This window comes from Schizosaccharomyces cryophilus, assembly GCF_000004155.1.
Source record: "Schizosaccharomyces cryophilus OY26 unplaced genomic scaffold supercont4.2, whole genome shotgun sequence".
Classification (NCBI taxonomy): Eukaryota; Fungi; Ascomycota; class Schizosaccharomycetes; order Schizosaccharomycetales; family Schizosaccharomycetaceae; genus Schizosaccharomyces; species Schizosaccharomyces cryophilus.
In genome coordinates this window covers 1,471,544-1,492,905 of record NW_013185625.1, presented here as the reverse complement: position 1 = coordinate 1,492,905, position 21,362 = coordinate 1,471,544, and the positions used below count along the sequence as shown (strand labels likewise).

At 38.2% G+C, this 21,362-nt stretch overlaps 9 protein-coding genes across 9 annotated transcripts; 4 read left to right on the top strand and 5 right to left on the bottom strand.

The window, feature by feature from the left end:
• Nucleotides 1–107: 107 nt before the first annotated feature.
• Nucleotides 108–3,917, bottom strand: SPOG_02203 (phosphoketolase). The gene has a single exon (XM_013167308.1). The coding sequence runs from the start codon at nucleotides 2,693–2,695 to the stop codon at nucleotides 224–226; it is 2,472 nt and encodes an 823-aa protein (XP_013022762.1). The 5' UTR covers nucleotides 2,696–3,917; the 3' UTR covers nucleotides 108–223.
• A 320-nt stretch (nucleotides 3,918–4,237) lies between these two features.
• On the bottom strand, nucleotides 4,238–6,559 carry SPOG_02201 (cytoskeletal protein). The gene is made up of 4 exons (XM_013167306.1): nucleotides 6,442–6,559; nucleotides 6,246–6,335; nucleotides 5,581–6,180; nucleotides 4,238–5,495 (listed from the first exon to the last, which is right to left on the bottom strand). The coding sequence occupies exons 1-4, from the start codon at nucleotides 6,494–6,496 to the stop codon at nucleotides 5,113–5,115; spliced, it is 1,128 nt and encodes a 375-aa protein (XP_013022760.1). The 5' UTR covers nucleotides 6,497–6,559; the 3' UTR covers nucleotides 4,238–5,112.
• On the top strand, nucleotides 4,282–5,007 carry SPOG_02202 (uncharacterized protein). Its single transcript, XM_013167307.1, has one exon. The coding sequence runs from the start codon at nucleotides 4,514–4,516 to the stop codon at nucleotides 4,784–4,786; it is 273 nt and encodes a 90-aa protein (XP_013022761.1). The 5' UTR covers nucleotides 4,282–4,513; the 3' UTR covers nucleotides 4,787–5,007.
• A 99-nt stretch (nucleotides 6,560–6,658) lies between the features above and the next one.
• Nucleotides 6,659–10,497, top strand: SPOG_02200 (G10 protein). Its single transcript, XM_013167305.1, has 4 exons — nucleotides 6,659–6,860; nucleotides 6,927–7,176; nucleotides 7,221–7,350; nucleotides 7,396–10,497. The coding sequence occupies exons 1-4, from the start codon at nucleotides 6,829–6,831 to the stop codon at nucleotides 7,422–7,424; spliced, it is 441 nt and encodes a 146-aa protein (XP_013022759.1). The 5' UTR covers nucleotides 6,659–6,828; the 3' UTR covers nucleotides 7,425–10,497.
• On the bottom strand, nucleotides 7,465–10,951 carry SPOG_02199 (MutS protein 2). Its single transcript, XM_013167304.1, has 3 exons — nucleotides 10,759–10,951; nucleotides 10,622–10,704; nucleotides 7,465–10,433 (listed from the first exon to the last, which is right to left on the bottom strand). The coding sequence occupies exons 1-3, from the start codon at nucleotides 10,793–10,795 to the stop codon at nucleotides 7,605–7,607; spliced, it is 2,949 nt and encodes a 982-aa protein (XP_013022758.1). The 5' UTR covers nucleotides 10,796–10,951; the 3' UTR covers nucleotides 7,465–7,604.
• Nucleotides 10,952–10,956: 5 nt separating this feature from the next.
• Nucleotides 10,957–12,354, top strand: SPOG_02198 (4-amino-4-deoxychorismate lyase). Its single transcript, XM_013167303.1, has 3 exons — nucleotides 10,957–11,712; nucleotides 11,770–12,079; nucleotides 12,163–12,354. Exons 1-3 carry the CDS (start codon nucleotides 11,545–11,547, stop codon nucleotides 12,324–12,326), a joined length of 642 nt encoding a protein of 213 aa, XP_013022757.1. The 5' UTR covers nucleotides 10,957–11,544; the 3' UTR covers nucleotides 12,327–12,354.
• On the bottom strand, nucleotides 12,257–12,730 carry SPOG_02197 (40S ribosomal protein S30). Its single transcript, XM_013167302.1, has 3 exons — nucleotides 12,675–12,730; nucleotides 12,494–12,622; nucleotides 12,257–12,359 (listed from the first exon to the last, which is right to left on the bottom strand). Exons 1-3 carry the CDS (start codon nucleotides 12,711–12,713, stop codon nucleotides 12,342–12,344), a joined length of 186 nt encoding a protein of 61 aa, XP_013022756.1. The 5' UTR covers nucleotides 12,714–12,730; the 3' UTR covers nucleotides 12,257–12,341.
• Nucleotides 12,731–12,881: 151 nt separating this feature from the next.
• SPOG_02196 (HMG box protein) lies at nucleotides 12,882–14,152 on the top strand (the record flags this gene model as incomplete). The annotated part of the gene is made up of 3 exons (XM_013167301.1): nucleotides 12,882–12,943; nucleotides 12,995–13,666; nucleotides 13,720–14,152. 3 exons carry the CDS (start codon nucleotides 12,882–12,884, stop codon nucleotides 14,150–14,152), a joined length of 1,167 nt encoding a protein of 388 aa, XP_013022755.1.
• Nucleotides 14,153–14,194: 42 nt separating this feature from the next.
• On the bottom strand, nucleotides 14,195–20,465 carry SPOG_02195 (1,3-beta-glucan synthase catalytic subunit Bgs1). Its single transcript, XM_013167300.1, has one exon. It carries the CDS (start codon nucleotides 19,553–19,555, stop codon nucleotides 14,363–14,365), a length of 5,193 nt encoding a protein of 1,730 aa, XP_013022754.1. The 5' UTR covers nucleotides 19,556–20,465; the 3' UTR covers nucleotides 14,195–14,362.
• Between the last annotated feature and the right edge of the window lie 897 nt (nucleotides 20,466–21,362).

Below are 21,362 nucleotides of genomic sequence, written 5' to 3'. Positions count from 1 at the left end.
AGTATATTACAAAACACTTTATCATGGCTTCTTATATATTTGATTGAACCAATATATATATACTACTCTTAATAATATTACACATTACCAACTTAGTATCAACAAGGTCTAGTGTAAAACCAATGTTATTAGCACTATATTATCTATTTTCAAAAATGATGACTTCTTGACTTTGCATATCGAAAGAGCTCCTTTCTTTTTCTGTCAACAACAGTTATTCAGTCTAAATGGTGCGCTTATCCTTAAAGTCAGGAACATCATAAGTCTCCGGAGGATCGTCCTTGTACTTGAATATATAGTCCTTGATTTCATCCATCTTATGAGAGTAATTGGAACTCAAATTATGGCAGTTTACGGCGACAACAGGGTTGTGAAGAGAGTGTTGCAATGCTTGTCTAGCAACATCATAGCGTGAAGTGTTGTTAACCATCATCATGGTGAAAGGAGTGGTTGTAGTACCTTCTTCCTGGTATCCATTCATGGTAACACGAGAGGGTTCAATGCGGTCAAAAAGCAAGCTCTTCAAGTCCATGACATAACCGTGGTAGTTAAAGTGAACATGGCAATTCTTCGTGAACAAGGCGTCGAATTCAAGTTGAGTCATTCCGTGAGGATGCAAACTGGAAAGCACCATAAGGTCAGTGACGTTAACAACACGCACCCGCAAGCTAGGGATATCGTTCGTCAACATTTCAGCAGCCTTAACCACCTCAAACATAATTTCATTACCAATACCGACTAAAACGACGTCAGGACTTACGCCATTGTCAGTACTGCAGAATTTCCAAACACTAGCACCAGCAGTGCAGTGTGCTTCAGCTTCTTCAATAGAAAGATAACTTGGTTGAGGATTCTTACTAGAAACCATCAAGTTAATGGTGTTCTCGGAACGCATGCATCTGGCCATCGTAGCCAAGAAACAGTTTGCATCAGCTGGGAAGTAAACACGACTAATGCCGGGTTTGAAGGAGAGCATGGTAGTGATAAATCTTGGTGATTGATGAGAGTATCCATTGTGTTCTTGACGTGCCCAAGTACTGGAAGTCACATAGTTCAAACTTCCAAATTTTCCATGCCATGGTAATTCAAGGCCCATCTTGATAAACTTGCTGTATTGAATTAACATACTAACGACAATTGTCATGAAGGCCTCGTATGAGGGGAAGATCGCAGTACGACCAGTAAGGGTGTAACCTTGCATGAGACCTTGGCAAATGTGCTCGGAAAGGACTTCTGTGACACGGCCACCCTTGGTCATCAATGTTGGGTCAGTTTGCATAGTGCGATCAGTATATTGCAAGACTCCATCAAGTTTGTTACTCTCTAGTTCATCGGGAGAGAAGATACGTAAGGTGGTATTGTTCGCGCGTACAAGTTCGCCCATATATCTACCAACAACCTGAGTAGCTGATGTCTTTTCACCTTTGGGTACACCGAATTTCTTCCAGTCGGTTACATTTAATGGTGTGTATGCATTATAAGTTTCATGGCGTTGACCCATACGCTTATTAACACGAGGAATATACTCGCGAATTCCCCTAGTTGGAAGTCCCTCCTCGTCCAAGAATTCATCAAAGCGATAGCTCGATAGCCAATCTTTAAGCATCTTACGCTGAGTAGGATCGGTTCGAGCGGCCTTCAAAGGAACTTGATGAGCATGGTAGGTTCCTTCCAAAAATGTGCCCTTCAAAGTTTTAGGGCAACCTTTGCCCTTGGGAGAGCGAAGGATAATCATAGGCCATCTAGGCTTAATTAGTTCACGTTTCACGCGAGCATGGTGTTGAATATCACGGATAGTTTCAACGGCCCAGTCCATGGCTGCAGCCATTTCACGATTGAATTGATCAGTATAGTTGACAATAGCAACTTGGTAACCGAAACCACTGAAAAGAGCCAATAGTTCAAAATCATCCATACAACCATAGATAGTACGCTCAGAAATCTTGTAACCGTTCAAACTCAAAATGGGTATGACAGCACCAGACTCGGCAGGATCCAAAAACTTGTGAGTTTGCCATGAGCCGGCCATAGGACCACTTTCAGCTTCGCCATCGCCTATAACACAAGTTACGATCAAGTCAGGGTGATCCTGAACAGCACCATAACTAACAGATAAAGCATAACCTAATTCACCACCCTCGTGGATAGAGCCAGGACATTCGGCATTTACGTGTGAAGGGAAACCACCAGGTAAGGAAAAGGTACTTATCAAGTTTTTAAGACCTTCGCGATTAAATTGGTACTGAGGATAGAAGGGACCAAGTGAGTCTTCCAAAAACAAAGCTGCCAAGATGGCTGGGGCACCATGGCCAGGACCAACGACGAAGATCATATCCAAGTCATATTTATTAATCACACGGTTGCAATGAGAGTAGGCGATACTTAAGCCGGGACAAGTACCCCAGTGGCCCAGGAGTCGAGTCTTGACGTCATCCTCGGTAAGGTCACCACCAGTATAAATGTCCTTGGAGAGGAAAATTAAAGAGCAAGCCAAGTAGTCGCATGCTCGCTGGTAGCGATCGACGGCAGCGACTTCATCGTCCGAAATATTTGAGGTATCGAGGGGAACATAAAGACAAGATAACTCATGAGGAAGACGAGAAGGCATGCTAGGAGGAAAAGGTTGTTTTTCAGCAATTTCAACTTGCTTTGACAAAGCTTCAGGGGATGCATTGGGGATATCGTCAGCACTCATATTGGACACAAAAATGGGATAATAATAATAAGTTTAATAAAAGAAAATCGTTAACCGTTGGAAATCGTAAATAAATAGAAATCAATCAGTAAACCCAAAATATAAGTAATAGCAGGTCTAAAGAAGTCGTAACAAAAAATTCGTTATGTGAAAAGTCGTGAATCGCACGGAAACGTTTTGTTGCGATCTAAATGTATAACAACAAAAGACGAGAACAAGAACTGTACAAACGTTTGTTAAAATTGATCAAAAAGGAAAACAAACAATGATAAACCCTTGACAAACGTTTTAAGATAATAAGCTGGCAATAAAAACAATAACTAACAAGGACCAGTGTATGAATAAATCAAATCGACAACGAAAGAATGCAAAATCTGATGCAATTGTCTTTTGCAGAGCCCCCCGGCTATGGGAGCGGGGCCTATATATACTTAAAGGCCATCGGATAATCGAAAACATTCTTGTTTCTAACTAGTATACTTCACCACAACATCATCATACGTTGCTTGCTTTTATTTTTCTTCATGGTCTACTACGTATACTACTTACGTAGATCGCATTTGATTTTACATTCCATGATATAAGAGAAACACCGATCGCAAAGGAAGAGAATAGGTCTTTAGGTCTTGATGTGTTCAAGGTGACGTATACCGGCCTTGTGTAAGCTGGGAAATCCCCAAAACGTTCACTTTATATTAAGCAGTACAATTAAGAACCGAGTAAGATGTATTGTGGAATTTTCTTAGCGAGGTTATAGTATTTCTGAATTCGATATTTGGTCGGCCGGGCATGAGGAAAGAAAGGGTATGGAAAAATAGTATGTAAGGCGCTTCTAACAAAAAGAAGGAAAAACAAAAAAGAAAAAAAAAGAAGAGAGGCGAGTCAATTGAAAGGAAATTGAATTAGATAAAAGATCATTCGAAGAATCCGCGTCTGAAATTTGAGAAATCATGCTTATGAACAAGAATCCAATTACTGAAACAAAGTGTTCTCATGATTAAATTGTTTTTCATAGTTGTTTTGGGAGAGAATATGGCAACGAGACATACCCAAGGATGACATGAACAAGTTTTACGCGTCGATTCTTTAACGTGCGCGTTTTTCGTTCCAAAAGATCAAAGAATAAACAAAACAAATAGAATTTTACAAATTAGTGATAAAAGGGAACTCTACTTTGAGAAGTATGTACCATTTAGAATAAATTGTTTGCAATTCAGAAAAGAGAAAACCAAGTAGGTTGAGTTTACAAGTTCGTCTACTGTTTACTTGAACATCGTACTGGAGTGCATCAGTATAATAGTTAAAGTGTAGCGTAATTGAGCTTTTTAAAGTTTGTGTTACGCAGTTTGGTATTTGGAATGTAAACAAAGGATCATGAAAAGAAAAAAAGAGGTAGAGAAATGCTAGTATTGATGACATGGTCTCTATGGAAATTGTCCAGAAAAGAAAAAAAAGTTATTCTATACATGAGATCGTTTTCCAATTTTTTTTTCTTTCAATCATTATAAGTAAAGACTCTTACAGCAGTGAGTTACTAGGTGAAAAAAAAAGCATTGCAATTCTATTATGTCAATTTATATCATATCCTCCCCTTAAAATTCGTTTGCAGCATATCCTTATTTATTTTAATCACATATGCTTTAAACTGCACTTCCACCACAGAATTCTATATGGTACATCAAAAGATCCAGCTTCCAATATCTTTTCCTAGAAATATCATTGCATTTCATTTCTCTTTTATAACATATTTTGATCAAAAAATTTTGGTTTGTTTGTGACTTCAACTTTGCACTTCTGCTATTCTTTTCCCTTTTCCTCATGTCTGGTAATACATCTTCATTCAAGCGAAGTGCTAGAGAAAAATGCTGGGAAGCAAGAGACTTTTATTTTCAATGCCTAGATAAAAACGACATTTTGGATCCTTTGAAAGACAGTGAACGGGCGTCTCAGGTATGCGACTCTGAGAAGAACAATTTTGAGTCCAATTGCGTCCAGTCTTGGGTAAATTATTTCTGTAAGTTTCGTGTTCAACAACATAAACAACAAGAAGCAATTCGAAAACTCGAGGAAAGTGGTGCCCGTCGTTTATAATGAAAGTTTCCTTCCTTCCTTCATTTTCAAATTTCAACCAAAACTCTGCTTGAATGAAATAATTTCTCCTTTTTGGAATTATTTGCTACATACAATCTCTTCTCTTCCCTGTCTTCTGATGAAGTACCACAGACTACCCCTTCTCTATATGCAACTAGGAATAATATAGATTTACCTATTTCATGAATATAAATCTTTAATCGTTACTTAAAGAAATAATAAGTTTCCATCCTGTTTTGTGACATACAATAAATAAATCAATGCCCACGATCATTTTTGAGGACGAAAACAAAGCAAACAGGAAAACGAAAGAACAAACAAGTAACTTACACAGGAGCCACTGTGAGCTTGTTTGCTTCCTCACGTAACCATGGAATCTGTAAGATCTGATTCAACACTTCAACGGTAGAAGCATCCACACAGTTGATTCCTTGACTATGAGATATCAAAAGATTGTGGATGGCGCGAATGATTTGTTTAGTTTTGTAGTGAGGGGGGAGTCTGACCTGAGTATTTTGTAATAAAGGGAGCAATACTTGTAAATAAGCATATCTCAGCTTTGCTAGTTCATTAGGAATATCATTAATTTCCCGGATTAATACATCAATTAGTACGTTGAGGTCGTTAGTGTAAAAGATTTCATATGTTTTCGGAGTAGTAAATAAGAGATACAGCTGCTTTAAAATTAGCATCCTAGTTCGAGGATCTCCTGTTCCTAGTTAGCTTCCATCTTGAAATCCCCGTTCCTGTTGATCATCACAGTCTTCTTCGTCCCAAATACTCTCATTACATACTTTCTCTGTTTAACATAAAGACAAGTCCTTCATTGTAAACACCTGTATCCACTTTGGAAGCTGATAGTAAATTCATGACCCCATTTTGGATTTCGACGACACCGGTAGAGGCAAGCTTGACGAGCATAAATTGCTCGTTCAAACTCAAGAGTAGATGCATACACATAGAAAAATTTTCCACGTCTTCTTCCGCCCAAGTAAATTCGGCTGTAGCAAGCAGCCCTTTTAAAAACGATTCATCTGCCGTCACCAAATCAGTAAGAGGAAGTCGCTGAGAACGACACAAATGATACATCAAACATAATCCATAGCGAAAGGATATATACATCCCTTTTTCTGAGGGATCTCTAAAACGAATGATTGCTTGCACAAGAGCACCAAAAAAGCCACTTGCAATTAGTAGCTTCACACACTTGTCATCTAACCGAATATCTAAAAGAAAGAATACAACGATAAATTTAATAATATGGATGTCTTCCATGAAAAAGAAGCAATCTAACATGATCGTTTGCACTGTATTCTTGTCCAACTTGAACAATGGACTACGAATCAGTTTCTCAGCGGCCGTTTGTAATTGGATTTCCGTAATTAAATACGGCTCTATTCCAGTTAAAACTCCATTCCACCCGCTCTCTCCCGACAACTTTTGTGCTCACACAACGTACTTCCATATTTTAAAAAGAAAGAAATAAGCCTAGAGGTAGCAACTTCTACCTCTAATTTGTTCGATACAGTTGAAACGAGTTCGTCTACTTCTAATTCTCTTTAATCAGCTTTCAATTCCCTATAATTTTGCCTACTGAACCAGTTCCTTGAAACTGCTCTGTAAATGAATCCCTTAGATCCACACCAAACACTTACCAATCCAAAATTGTTTTTCGTTTTCTAATGAATAAAAGACATCTGTAAACTCCATTTACAAGTTTAGGCAAGAAACGCTTAAGAGAGCCTTCCTTTTGGGAATATTGGTACACGTTCGTATTATCCAACGTTAATAGAATAAGCATTTTTACCGAAACCTAATTGTTCGCTAAGATAACTCAATTATACTTTATAATATTCTTACTGATAACCAGCACGAATATAGAAGTGTCGTACCTAAAATCCTCTTCGTTGTACTGATTTTTTCATTATAAACCTCTTCATTTCTCTCTTTGTTTTTTTTTTTATATATATAATTTTGATAATTATAGGGACATCTAAAACTAATTATTCCTGGATTCATTAGAAGCAGAAGAAATTTTTGCAATGCCACGTATAAGAACATCACGGACAAAACGGTAAGTTTTCACGGTTATACACATTTCAAAACATGGTCCTAAAGTGCTAATACTGGTCTTATTTAGTCCTCCAGAAGGATTCGAAGAGATTGAACCAACGCTACTAGAATTCCAAGAGAGGATGAGAGAAGCTGAAAATACAACCGGGAAAGGCTCAAAATCTGAGTCTTTGGCTCCTATTTTTCAACTCCACCATCAACGCAGTCGCTATGTTTACGATCTTTATTACAAACGAGAGGCCATTTCTACGGAGCTTTACAACTGGCTACTGAAACAAAATTATGCTGATGCTAACTTGATTGCCAAATGGAAGAAGGTACGATTACAAATACTTTTGACTTCATTTACTAATTGTTTCAGGCTGGTTATGAAAAGCTCTGTTGTCTTCGTTGTATACAAACAACAGAATCTAAATTTGGTTCTACTTGCATATGTAGAGTTCCTAAAGCCAAGCTTGGCAAGGACGCTCCTAGTACTTGTGTACATTGTGGTATGTCTTGTTTTAAATCCGCACTTTTACTAATAATATACTTAGGTTGTCGAGGTTGTGCTAGTGGTGATTAACCATGTCGGGAAACTCAATCAAAAATGAAAACGTTGTTATGATGACACTCTCAGGTTCATAAAATTACCATTTAAAATGCTATCTAGTGTTTATAGAGAAATTTCGATAAAAGAACGTCAGTGTACATAGAAATTATGCCTCGTGAAGGTTTCGTAGAAGAAAGCCCCTATATAGTTATTTCACATTCCCTTTTTTGCTTGCAACCATGAGTTTGCTTCAATATCAGAAGCATGACTCGTTAGTATTTGCTGAAACTTTTGCAGCATTTCGTTTTTTGGCATATTCTTTCCTACCTCATTTTGCCATTCTAGCATAATTTTTCGAATTATGGCAATACCCTCTTTCTTTGCCTGTCCTTCACCATTTTCCATTGGTTGAGCTTCATCTTCTGCTTCCAACTCCATCGCTTTCGCTTGTGCCATTTCTATGATTTTGGCTGGGAAATGCGCCAGTTCCGCTACATGTATACCAAAGCTTCTATCACTCGCTCCTCCGCGAACATTATATAACAGTGCAACATCGCGAGCATTAGTATCTCCTACATGGGCTGTCACATGTAAGTTTTTCACTGTTGGAATTTCTTCCGACATTCGAGTCATTTCGTGATAATGCGTAGCAAAAAGACAAAAGCAATTTATCTTTCTCACAATGTGCTCAGTGATAGCCCATGCCAGGCCAAAACCATCCGTAGTGCTAGTACCCCTTCCTAATTCATCAATTATAATAAGAGAACGCGGAGTTGCGGACCTCAGAATCGTGGCAGTTTCCAGCATTTCTGCCATAAAAGTGGAGACGCCTTTCAATTGAGAATCTCCAGCTCCAACACGGGCGAGAATAGCATCTACAACGTCAATAGTAGCTGAGTCGCAAGGAACGAAACAACCAATTTGAGCCATAACTGTGATAACACCAGCTTGTCGAATGTAAGTTGACTTTCCTCCCATGTTTGGTCCAGTAATTATAAGCATCTCTGATTCTTTCTGTTTAAGTAAAATGTCATTGGGAATAAAATTAACATCATCCTGTGCTTCCAAACAAGGATGTCTTGCTTGCTTCAGCTCGATACAAGCGCAATGGGAAGAGCGCAAATGGGATCGCAATTCATTAATATCAGGGTTTTCTTCCAAGCCTACGACATCAATCATTTTTTCTTGGTTATCAGTAGCAGTATCCACTTCCAACCTTGGATCCAGTATTGTTGGACACACATATGCGGTAACCGCAAGCGTACTTGCAAGAGCAAAACTCGTTATAACATCCAAATGTGATACAATCTGACCAACTGCCTCCAAAGGAGGACTGTATGTTGCAGCAATTTTGATGACTTCTCGAGCTAGGCCATTCTGATGATATCTATAACTTTTTTGATAGTCCATATATGTACTATTGAGGTTATGAAGACGCTTGGTAGTAAAGTATACTCCATTTTTTTGAGTTGATAATTCTGAATAACGGGAACTACGTCCCCGTAAACAACCAGCTTCTGCTCTTGTGAGACGCAAACACCATCCATATAAATGATGCTGCTCAAGATGCAATTTTTTCTCGGTATCCTGTTGAAGATCAACACCCGCTTGCTTATGTTCGTCAAAGATTGAATTTTCAAGTTCCTCGAGCCTTTGCCGTAAATCCAATAATTCTTCATCAAATTCGGCACGAATAATATATTTATGAGCATCAAGTGCCTCTAAATCAATAGTGGTTTCCACCAGCTCAATAAGTTTTGTTAGATTTTTACAGTGGGTAGATAGTGGCGTCGTGTAGACTTGATCGATTAACTGTTTGTGTACACTCTTTAAGGAATCTAAAGCAGTGACAATATTCGGAAGAGCTTTGGCCATTTGATAAATACGAACAACATCTTCCAAACTTGAAGACCCACGGATAAGGCGTCGGCAAAGTCTAGGAACATCAGGGATGGATCGGAGAAGGTGATCATCGTCTAACAAAAGCTGACGAACTTCTGGGTCCTCAATAAAAGCAGATACTAACTTGTGTCTCCTCGTAATCGCCTTTGGGTCTAAGAGAGGCTGAACGATCCATCGTCGGAGTTGTCTCGCACCCATGGGAGTTCTACAATGGTTCAACAAACCATACAAGCTCATCGTACGATGCGCATTTCCATTTGCTGGGGGTAACAAGTTTAATGCACGTACAGCCGCTACATCGAGACGCATATACTGTTCCAAATTATGTTGATATAGATGAAACTTTCGTGAAAGATCCTTCTGTAACTCAACATCATCCGAAGGGATTGGGTCGACCAGGTTTGGTCCTAAATACCGAAGTACTGCATTACATGAGCCCATAGCAAGCTGAAGACTTAACTCTGGAATAAGTGCATGTGTGACGGGGGTATCCAAAACCTTTGCAAGCTCTAATTCAACGTCTTTGGGGGAGAAGTATGAACTTCGTATTCCGGTAACCAACGCACCACAACCTTCGATAATATTTCTGAGGCGATTTAATTCAGCACTAGTAATCGATGTACCCGTTGCGGTATTTTCTCCGTCTTGCTGAGAGATAAGACATTCTTTGGCACCGGTTTGGACGAGAAGCGCTTCAAAATTTGTGTAAGAATCCGAGTCAACGAACTCAGAGACACCTATTTTCCTTGTAAAAGGGTCTATAAAAGTTACGCCAACGATACGTTGATCTTGTTTTACACGCGTTGTTACCGCTAGCAATATAGAGCCTGCAGAGTTATCTACATTAACGGTAGGATCTTTTGTTGTATCACTGTTCATTAATAGATCCTCAATCATTTGCATGTTACCAGGACTTGCTTGATTTAGCAAATCAAACCCCGTCTTGCTTTTGTTGGAGCCCCAAATTTCGACTCGTTTCGCATAGTTTGATAAAACTTCTTCAGCGAACTTTATGAACAACGAAGGAAACATAGTACAGAAAGAGAGATTTGATTGATTGTGATATTTCAGGACTGAAGTCGTATGGTATGCATTTTGAGCAACAAATGAAGCGTCTTCTCCAATGGCCACATATGTTTCCTAAAAATAGGTTTAGTATAAGTACAATGTATTTTAAAGCAATGAAAAGAAAAACGAGCATAAGTAAATTTCCAGAGACAATAGCCTAGTTCTTCATTTCCTGCCAGGAATTTCAAAAATCAGAAAATTAAACCACGTCAACCTCGAATTCTGTTTCTTTTGTCTTTCTATAGTGTTAAAATACTTACTCCACGATCAAAGACGCGTAGCGTGTTTGAGTCTTTGGGCATCTTCTCGTAAAATGAAAACATACGAGACTCATCGGTCCGTTCTGAAGAGAATATTAGTTACATATGCTTCATTGCATCAAAAAATCAAAGCGTACCATTCAAAGACGCGCTATTTGAGCTTTTGGAAGACATCTTGAAAAATTGGGATAGAAGAAGACCTTAGTATTTTTCTACCGCAATCGTTTAACCTTTGCAAATATGTAATTATCTATTGAAAAAATAAAATAGAACGAAACCGAAATGAAATGAAGTATTGTACTGCCAATCCAGCTGGCGAGTTTGGTAAAGACAGCCTGAAATTACCTTTCAACGAAACAACCTTGTTTTTTATGCTTGCTACTTGAACCTTCACTTGATATATTTTTATTTATATTTCCTAACATTTTACAAAAGTTTCTATTCTAAAAATATTCTCACAGCGAAACATACGTTATACTAGTATGTATATGTTTGTACGGACTTTGAAAACGATTCAAATTAAGTCTCTTGATTCATTTACGGTGTTCTTAACTTCAAAATAATTCATCCATTTTAGCATTCATTTTTGGACTTAAAATCCATTTACCGACATTTCTTAGCTTATTCTCTATTAGACAGGATTAAAACTTCGGTTACTGTTCCACGATTGAAAAACAGTTTTGAAACAATATCAACGGCTAAAAAGTGGCAGACATCCAGTTATTACATATTTTCTTTCACTGGAATCAACACTAATTTTAATAGATTAAAGCCGTTACAAAAGGTGTTCCAATAGTTATCTAGTCCTGCTTACAGTTAAAGAACCGTTTATTTCGTTTTTCTAAATCCTTTAACCAAAAAGCTTCCAACGATTGATTATTGTATATCGCTTGTCTCTGTCACTTACCTCTACAGACAAAATCATGAACTTGTTTGAGACTACTCTTTATGCAAACGGAGAAATCTTTCTACTCTCTGAGCATCTTGGTCGCATGAAACATTCTGCTTCCACTTTGGGTTATTATTGGCCTGGGGAAGAAGCAGTGAAAGAAAAACTCTTACATGCTACTGAAACACTTGACCAAGCCAGGGTATGCCGCGATGGTTCTTAGATTACGTGAACCACAGACTTGCTAATTGCTCAATAGTTACGATGGGAGCTCTCGAAAGACGGTAAAATTCATGTTAAGGCTGTTCCTGTCGCTGTATCGAACGAACAGCCTTTGTATACTGTTTTCTTGGATACCCAGCCAAGTGATACTCAGAACAATGTTACATGCATTAATAAAACTACCTCGAGAGATATCTACAGTTATGCGGTACAAAGAACAGGCATCGAATACGCCAAACACCAGGATGTCTTGTTACACAATTCAAGCGGGTTTGTAACCGAGGGCACCATCTTCAACGTTGCGTTTGAACGACACAACCAATGGGTTACTCCAAACCTCAAACACGGTACGTCGAACATATTGCTCCTTGAGCGAATATTTTGGACTTAATATGCAAAAATTGCAATGGCTTACTAACCTTTTAAATAGGTCTACTTCCTGGTACAATGAGGCAGCATCTCCTATCTACTGGTTACATTGTACAAGACAAACAAAATGAACTACGCAAAGAAAGTTTAAAAAATGGCGAGCAGATTCTCTTATTCAACTCATTTCGTAAAATATGCAAAGGAGTCTTAATTATAAAGCCCTAAGCTTTAGTTATCTGCTTAAGAAGAAGGGTTCATCTATAGATGTTAATAAACTAGTCTTCCGTTTTGTACAACTGAATCCCATCAAGGCGCTAGTCATAAACAAATTACCGTTACGGCATTAAGCTAACGCTTATTTCACTTGACGGTAGATCCATTTTTCAACTTACTCTTCTCTTGCCGCCGGCCATGTTGGTAACGTTAACGAAGCGGCGAACATATACAAGACGCTTGTGAGCACGGCCTTTAGGTTGCTTAGGCTTTTCTTGCTTCTCAACCTTGGGGCATTGAGATTTTACCTAACAACGGTGTTAGTCTCTCTACATGTAACAATTCTCACGCAATTCTTACCTTTCCTGCACGAGCGAGAGATCCGTGAACTTTACCCATGTTGTTGGTAGTGGCTGGATGAGTGCGACTACCGCATAACACCTTTCTCGCGCAACCCAAAAAGACAGTCACAAATATGAAGGTTACTTGATATTGGGTAACATTCTTTGTTTACAAATGTGCTTTTGTTTACGTCTCTTCATTACCATTATCCAAGTATTCAGTGAAATGAGTTTTGGGTACGAGTATAGAGTCGACGAAGCTCATGAAGCACAAGAGTTTTTGAGGTAGTAAGTTGTTCCTTAATTAATTCGCGGCATTCGCTAACATAGTTTGTAAAGTATCCCAACTTTGGCAAAACCTTCAGAAATCCCCGAATCTTTGGAAGCAGATAAAACAATAATTCATACTGGGTCTGAAGTAGACAGTAATTCCGATAGCTGTTCAGTAGTTTCCTGTGATGACACATACCCGTCGCGAAACCACGTTGATGAAAATTCCGGTTCGGAATTCGAAGACGATTCCCCTCTTGCAACGTTATCAATGTATTCAGCGAATCCTTCATATCCTAACTCTCCAGTAAAAAGAGACTTCTTTTCAACTGAATACGAATCCATTGTAGACCGTGTTAATAAGAGCAATATAACTGATAAAGTGACGAGCTCTTCAAAAAGACTGTTCAAACGAAATAGGGATCTCTTAGCAAGGCAATTCCTTCATGCTTTAGACAAGGAAGTCTTTCATGATAAAATTTCTGAGTCGGCCCTTGATAATGAAGTTAAAGTATCGTGGTCCAAGTCCTTCAATACTACGGCAGGAAGAGCTACTCTTAAACAACCACGGTCAAGGACCTTCCTTGGTCAACGTGTTCAAGCGTACATTGAGCTTTCAGAAAAAGTCGTTGACTGTGAATATAAGCTTTATAATACCTTAGCACATGAGTCGTGCCATTTAGCTTGCTGGTTAATTGACAAAGAAATGCAATCTCCTCATGGAGCATGTTTTAAGGCTTGGTAAGTTGTTTCGTGTAAATATATGATCGCAAACTAACCAGATGATGTCTTAGGGCAAAACGTTTGATGAACAAGTTCCCATCAATTGAAGTAACCTCAAAGCACAATTATGATATTGATTATAAATACAAATGGCTTTGCATGAATGAGGCTTGTAACAAACTGTACCAAAGGCATTCTAAGTCTATTGATCCGAAGAGGCATGTTTGTGCAATTTGTAGAACTGGACTTCTTCAAATTGCTCCCGTAGCTAGGCTTCTTAATCCCTTCCAGCTTTTTATGAAGGAGAATATGGGAAATATAAAACGACAATATCCTACATTGTCACACAAAGAAATAATGCACAAAGTCGCTTCTGAATATCGACTCGCTATGTCAATCGATTCCCAGAAATCAGACTCTCCTGGTTTCCTTAATGTGATGCAGAAATTTGATGATCTATCATTAAAAAATAAAAAGAATGTGATGATTCATGCTGAAATATAATTTGGTTAATGATTTATTATTAATGGCTTTTTTCTTATTTACGGCAGTTAATTAACATCCCCAACACCTCTTGCTCATTCATAATATGAACTAACTTTATATTATTAAATTGTAAAATTAATAGAATAAATCTGTACAGATCTTTTTATAACCATTGTATCCAGATACAACATCCCAATGAGGAAGAGAAGAAAATAAAAGAGAAAATGTTTAAACTGAAGAATTCTTGGTAAGAGATCGGTGCTTATGAATGGCTGGCTGAATCATATTAAACTTATCAAACGAATTTCCTGCGTCAGACTTGCCAAACACGAAAGGTAAAATTAGGAGAAGGAAAAATATAGCAAATAAAGTAAAGTACAGAGTGGCATAGCGGAGCACGATCTGTCGGCGTAACTTGCTTTGTCTGATGGTGTAAACAGGAGGACGAATTTGCCTGCTGGGACGAAGCCAGAACAAAATGATTGAATGGAGTTTATCAATATATGGAATTAAAATGATGGGACACTGAAGAAAGAGTAACAGATGGCTGAGAAGAAAGTCTCCAGCAAACATGTTAATTTCAGTAGTCTTACATATGAATTCTCTCCAAGGCTGAGTCAGCACCATGTATCCGAAACCTTGTCCATTCCATAAACCTGACCACCACGCTAAATTAGCACCATCATGACGGAATTCTCTAGATAAGAAGCAAATTATTAGGATTTTGTGGGCAAAGCGATGAATGGAGGTAATAGCAATGAACCCAAGCAATGTCGTACTAAAAGTCCATCCTTCTAAGTAACCAAGAACCTCAAAAACAACAATATCTATAAATACAAACAGGATATGCGCAGCTCCAGCCATGTAAATTCCAACCTTTCTCGCTTTACCACCAACCACTGGGCGTAAGATAATACCAAGACAGAAGAAGAGAAGAGCGATACCAGCACTAAGGACAAGAGGAACACAAGACATAATAATCAACCGAATGAAAGCATTAGTCCTTTCAGATTCATTATCATTGCCCGGCTGAGAATTGGCAAACAAAAATGGAATGCAAGTGAAAAACACGGTACCTAAAGGACCTAGAATTTCACCATAAAACATTGTCGTAATGCGAGCACGAGGAGAGTCCATAGAAATTTTGTCGGCTTTCTTTCCATATATTTTACGCTTATATCCAGTAACGCGAGTTCGTGTAAGCTGGCAATTTCCAATCCAAGAATTGGAATGGTTGCGAGAATTCTCACGGAAAATCCATCTAATAAATTCTCTATAATCAACAAAGAAATCAGTCCAGGCAAATTGATGAGGGTTATACAAGAATGGACTAACACAAAGAGCAACCAAAGTAATCCAGAAATAGATATAATGAGGCAACCAAGCTGTGATAGATCCGTAAAGTAGCATAAACATAAGTCTAGAACCAAAGTACAGTGAAGGTCCACTAAAACGAGAATATAACAAGGCGAATGGTACACGAACAGTAGCAAATCCTCTACTGGTACCAATGTACCGAGCACCACCAAATGACAAGTTAGCAATCAGACTTTGAGCATAAATCTGACAAGTAAAGATTTCAAAGATGGGTGATAAAGAGAAAATTTGTTTAGATACACGGATTACCATTCTGATGGCACCACGTTCATTCAACTCGCAAACAGCTAAGGGGACGAACGCAATACCAAAGACAATGAAAATTGACAAAATACAACGTTTAAGCCATTCTAAAACTGGTTGAAGTTGGTAACAACCCTGAGGACTAAGAGGAGCAGTAACCGGATTAAATTGGCGATATTTACAAACAGGTACCACACTAAACATCGCACCGAGGTTAATAATGACCAGCATAAGCAATTGCAACGAAAACATAATGACCATGTTATTAACATGGAAACCAGCATGGGCATAGAAGAACGATAAAAATCTGTCGAAAGGTAATTGAGTACCTAGATGAAAATATTCACGGGAAAGCATTTGTTCAGCCATACCAGTACCAATTTTCGTAGTAAAGTTGAGAATCGAGCCAAAACCAAGGTCACGACCTTTACCACACTGATAATAATCACAGTGCTTGATTCTACCACCCCTCTGTAAAGCGGTCATACCAGCATAAATATCTTCGTTGACATGCAAACCTTTTTGAGCTTTAGATACACCACCACGGGTCGTCATAAACAAAACATTGATAAAATCAGGATGGCCATAATGCAACTTGCCACCAATTACAGATAAAATACGAGCAAACATAGTACCAAAAGTCTGTTCTTTGGCTGCGGCGACATCACCGAGCATACCAGTATTTTCGGAAAAAATATATTCTCGAGCACCAAGAATAGCAACTGGATGATTAGACGTGGACTTTGCATTCACAGAATAAGGATTATGCATAGGAGGGGTAAATTGCTCAAATTCCGCGAGAATATTTCTAATTTTAAGACATTCTTCCAAATAATTATCCTGGTTTGCATCAACCATTTGAACATATTCACCGCGAATGTAAGGAATTGACATATTTTGGTTATCAGATTTACCATCACCGAGAATTGGATTACCAGATAGACGTATACGATATTTAGGGCGTCGCTTACCATTCTCCATTATAGGACAGTGGCCGTCAATCAGTACAGAGTAAATTCCTCTTTCTTCAGCTGGACGAGTAGGTGGATCTTCATCCATGTAAGCAATTTGAAGATCAGGGTACGCTCTGAGAAGAAATTCTGCATTTTCAGCTTCTTCTTTAGTGAACTTAGCATAACGTTGCATGGAAACACAAAAACGGAATTTTCTGTTAGCCATCACGTCCAATTCTTCGTCTAATCGAGCTGGATCACCGTTTGTCCATTCAACGAGTTCAGGGCATTCAGTACGGTATAAGAGCTTAATTGCTCTACTGTAGTTACTAAATCCATTGATTGTACGATAAAGCGTTTGAGTACGCAAAGATGCCCAAATTCTTGTTCGCAAAGTGTACTCCGGTGTAGCAGATTTAAAACCAATGCAGTAAAATGGAAGATCATAAGCCTTAGCCTGCAGGTCATTCTTTTCACCATCTATGGTTGAGTCCACTGAATCATTTTCATCGGCTAGCAGCTTCGTGTCATCAACAAAGTTTTTCCATTCAATTGGATATAATTGCTTTAAGTACTCCAAAAGAGTTACACGAGAAAGCTGGTCTTCTTCACGAATTATTTCACGTAAAGACAGCAAAATTTTTTCTGAATAATGAGGTACTAAGACTGTAAACGTAGGCATAGCATCCACAGAACAATGCTTTGGAATTGACTCAGCCAGTGATTGAGCAAAAAATGAAATTCTCCTAGCAGCCTCAGAATTAGCAGGAAAAAGATCCTGTCTATAGTGCTTCACTTGCTGGGAGTAAAAGAAATTTGGCGCACGAAGCGTATGATATCCAGCCTTCTCAGAAGGGACTTGATGATACAGCAACTCCTGAATTTGGTCCCTAGAAATAAGGTGTTCTCTATACATGGAGATGATTATAGCATTCCAAACCTGAGAAATCAATACCTTGGGTTTAAAGGCAATTTCCATATCATTAGTATAGAGAAGCTTGGTATAAATTCTTCTAGGAACACGGTAAAAAAGCTCACGCCAAGGAGTCCACACACTAATTCCCAAGTAGAAAGCGTAACCTAAGGAGTAAATGGTACTAATTAAAATATACCATAGGTAAGTATCCAGAAAGAACAATGACAGATCAGTAAGATACAGCAAACTAAGAAGAATTTTTGGTTGAGCCTTGCATAGGCCAGAACCTAAAATATAATCACCGCAATCGTAAGGACGCATAGCACCTAAGAAGCGAATGGAATCCGAAAGGTTGAGTGCAAGAAAAAAGTAAGACTCAAGATACTTAGCAACAAGAACCGTAATCCATAAGCACCATGAAATGAAAGCACCACCCTTAGAGGTTGAGGTAAAATTAGAAGTAAAATATCGATTAGCTAAATCGTGACCAGAGCTTTTTGTGGTAAATCCTACAAGATTTCTTAATGGCGTGACAGCAAAGTAAACCACACATACCAATGAAAAAAAGAAATGTACGATACCAACCACTAAACGAGAAACATAAGTCTGTTGATGGTCCGTTGAAGCAAAAATAAAAATAGTAGGTGCTATATTGAGTAACAGAGCAGTTAGAAGCATCAGAAAACTAGGCCATAAAGGTCTAGCACAATGATAGCGTCTTGGGACATGAAGATACTCAAAGCTAACGGCGAGAAGAGTAATAAAAGTAGCAATTGCACCTGCTAAGCCACATGCAGTCCAGCGACAAGCTGCCGGAGGCTTATTATTCATTCGTATATGAAAATGTGAAGTGTACAAGTTGGCGGAATTATAAGCAGAATAATACCAATACGCAGAAATGTGCATAACCCAGATTCGAGAAAAGTTGGTGATATTATGAAACCATGATCGATATTCGTAGTATGTCTTGTAAAAACAAGATTTCCATTCAACATTACCTAAATGGCGGTAACGCATAAAAGGAGGTAGATCTAACAAAGGAGTTTTATCAGTACATTTTATTTCTTCAAGGCCTTTATAAGACCAAAAGAATTGGTTAATGTCATCGTAACCAATATTGTTAGCGTGATCTCGTTCGCGGCGAACATATTTACCATCCAGGATTTCAAAGAGCTGAGCATGGAAGAACCGATATATAGGAGAGATTACAGAATCCAAAAAAAATTCTTTCGGTAAAGCCGAATCCAAGTCTCGAGCTTCAGATGAAATATAATAGTCGTAGGCGCATTTAAAGATGAAGCAAAGACATTCAGGCATAAAACGAACGTTATTAGCCTCACCCCAGCACAAAAAGTAAAGGCACAGTTGGACCATCATTCGATGAGGAGAAAAGCTAGCCATTTGATCTCTCCAGGCTTGTTCTGCCTCTTTTAATGTCATTTTTTCTACGATCGGTGATGACATATCATGGAACCCAATGGCATGGCCATCATTAAAATGTGAAGCAAAATACCACTTTGCAAAATTGGCGTAAGTACCACCAATAACATCTGCGTGAAGAGTAAGGAGTGCTTGGGAAGGAGACATACGAGAGGCACGAGAATCGAGTAGAACCATGATATAATCAAATATGTTACGCATATTATCCTTTTGAAATCCAAGTTTATTTGTAAGGTCAAGTAGTATTTCCTGAACACCCTCCATAGTTACCGGGGGTTCTTCAGCAGCTTGGTTCCATGAAGGGTAAGCGACAGGACTAGCGTCGACATTAAAGGAGCTACTATCATAATCAGACTGAAGGTCATCATGAACAGATGGATCATCATAAATCAAGCGTTGCAATGAGTTCATGGAATCATTTTCAGACGTGTAACTCGTAGCATCGTCTTCAAAAAGGCCGCGGCCTTCTTGCTCTCGCCAATACTGATCCATTTTATGAAAATCAAGTAAAATGGATATACCAGAAAAAGCAAAAGTTTATAAAATGAAAAATGATAAAAGATGCACAAAAGAAGGAAAGGAATGATAACGAAAGACCGTTAATCGAATAAAAAAGAGAGAAAACTGTAGAGAAACGTAAGTATGGGCGTACTTGTTCACCTAGAAATTAGCTCTGAACATACACCGCACGAAATGTCAGAAGCCAAAAAGATCAGGAAACGTCCTCAAATGGCCAAGAACAATTATACGATTGAAAAAAAGAAAAAAAGTGGATAAGCTAGAATATGATAAATAAATTACAAAAGTATCGTAGACGATGCCGAAATGCAAGATTTATCTTTAACTTTCGATGCTGATTTAGATGCAAAATAAAAAGATAGATGCTTTTATGCAATAAAAACCTTTGCAAGTGTTGAGCAGTTCTTCTTAAAAAAGGAAGGTTTTCAGCATATGCCGTACTCGAAGTGTACAAAGGAAAGAAAAATAGAAAAAAGATAGTGTCTGGGATAAATAGAAAAGAACGAACTCAGAAAAGAAAGAAATCCGTAAATCACTTCAAGCCGTAACAATAATGAATAAGCTATACGAAGGGAATGAACGCGGGTCCGTCAAATTTTTCTTCTCTATGCCGGAGAAAGAGAAACCGTGATACCTCACCTAAGGAAAAGATAAAAACTATCTGTATAAATACAAGATAGATATACCGAATGCTATCTATTCCCTAAATAGACGATACACGGACCAAAATCACTTTCTAAAATACAAAAAGTCGAAAAAGAAGCAAGGACCGGATGTTGAGCAATAACAATTCTATAGATGACTTGAAGTCCTTTTTTAAATGGTCGGACTAACAAGAAATCAACAAATCAATGTTTCTTGCCAACAGATACCAAATTCCTAGTTTGTTGTTTGCAGGTTCCTGGGTCTGGGTTTTTCCTTACCTAGCTTAAGCCTAGAAGGAAGGGTAGTGCAGGTTTCTTTGTTTGAACTTGCAGCTGCATAATGCAGGCTTAGAACAACCAGGGGTCGTTACCTGCTTAAGCATCCGAGCGAATTAGAGGAAGGAATCCGTTAACAGCGTCATGTAAACAAGCAACGCTGTAAATAAATAAACAGAGAGCAGAAACAGTACCTACTTTTAAACCAAAAGATCAACCGAATTATTTAAGAGGCTGCAGGGTTGCATTTTTATAGGAAAGATTCAGCATAAAATGCCCAATTAACTTTTTTTCATCGCATCTCTTTCTGATACATTCAAACATTATTGGAAATGTAGCGATAAAACGTCCGCTTTCATATAAACAATATACCTTTCACAGTTAACATTCAATTACGGACTTACCTAATAAGAATAAATTTCGCTTTCTTTATACACGACAATTGTGTTTACAGATACAAAGCGCTTTCCAAAACAGAAGAATATGCATAAATCCACGATCTAATTTTAAAATTATTATTAGAAACAACTTATACACTTTATGTACCCTTTGCCAAGTTCTGCTCACATTCGAGTGTACTTTATTTTTTAACTAAACTACTTCTTATAGTAACCAAAACAGTAGTAAACAGTGAATAAAGTCGTTGAACGATATTGACAGTTTTGTTCGGCAATTTCATAATAGGTGATAGTGAAGCTTCAACAATTTTTAACAGTACCATTATATTGTTTAGTGAAACCAAACAACTTTGCTTATTTTTTATTTCAGCGCATGTACTTCAGTACCGATTTGTGTATAGTGTGTAGTAAGGAAATACCTTTATTCTATTTTTTGGTACACGTCAGTCGATGCTTACCAAC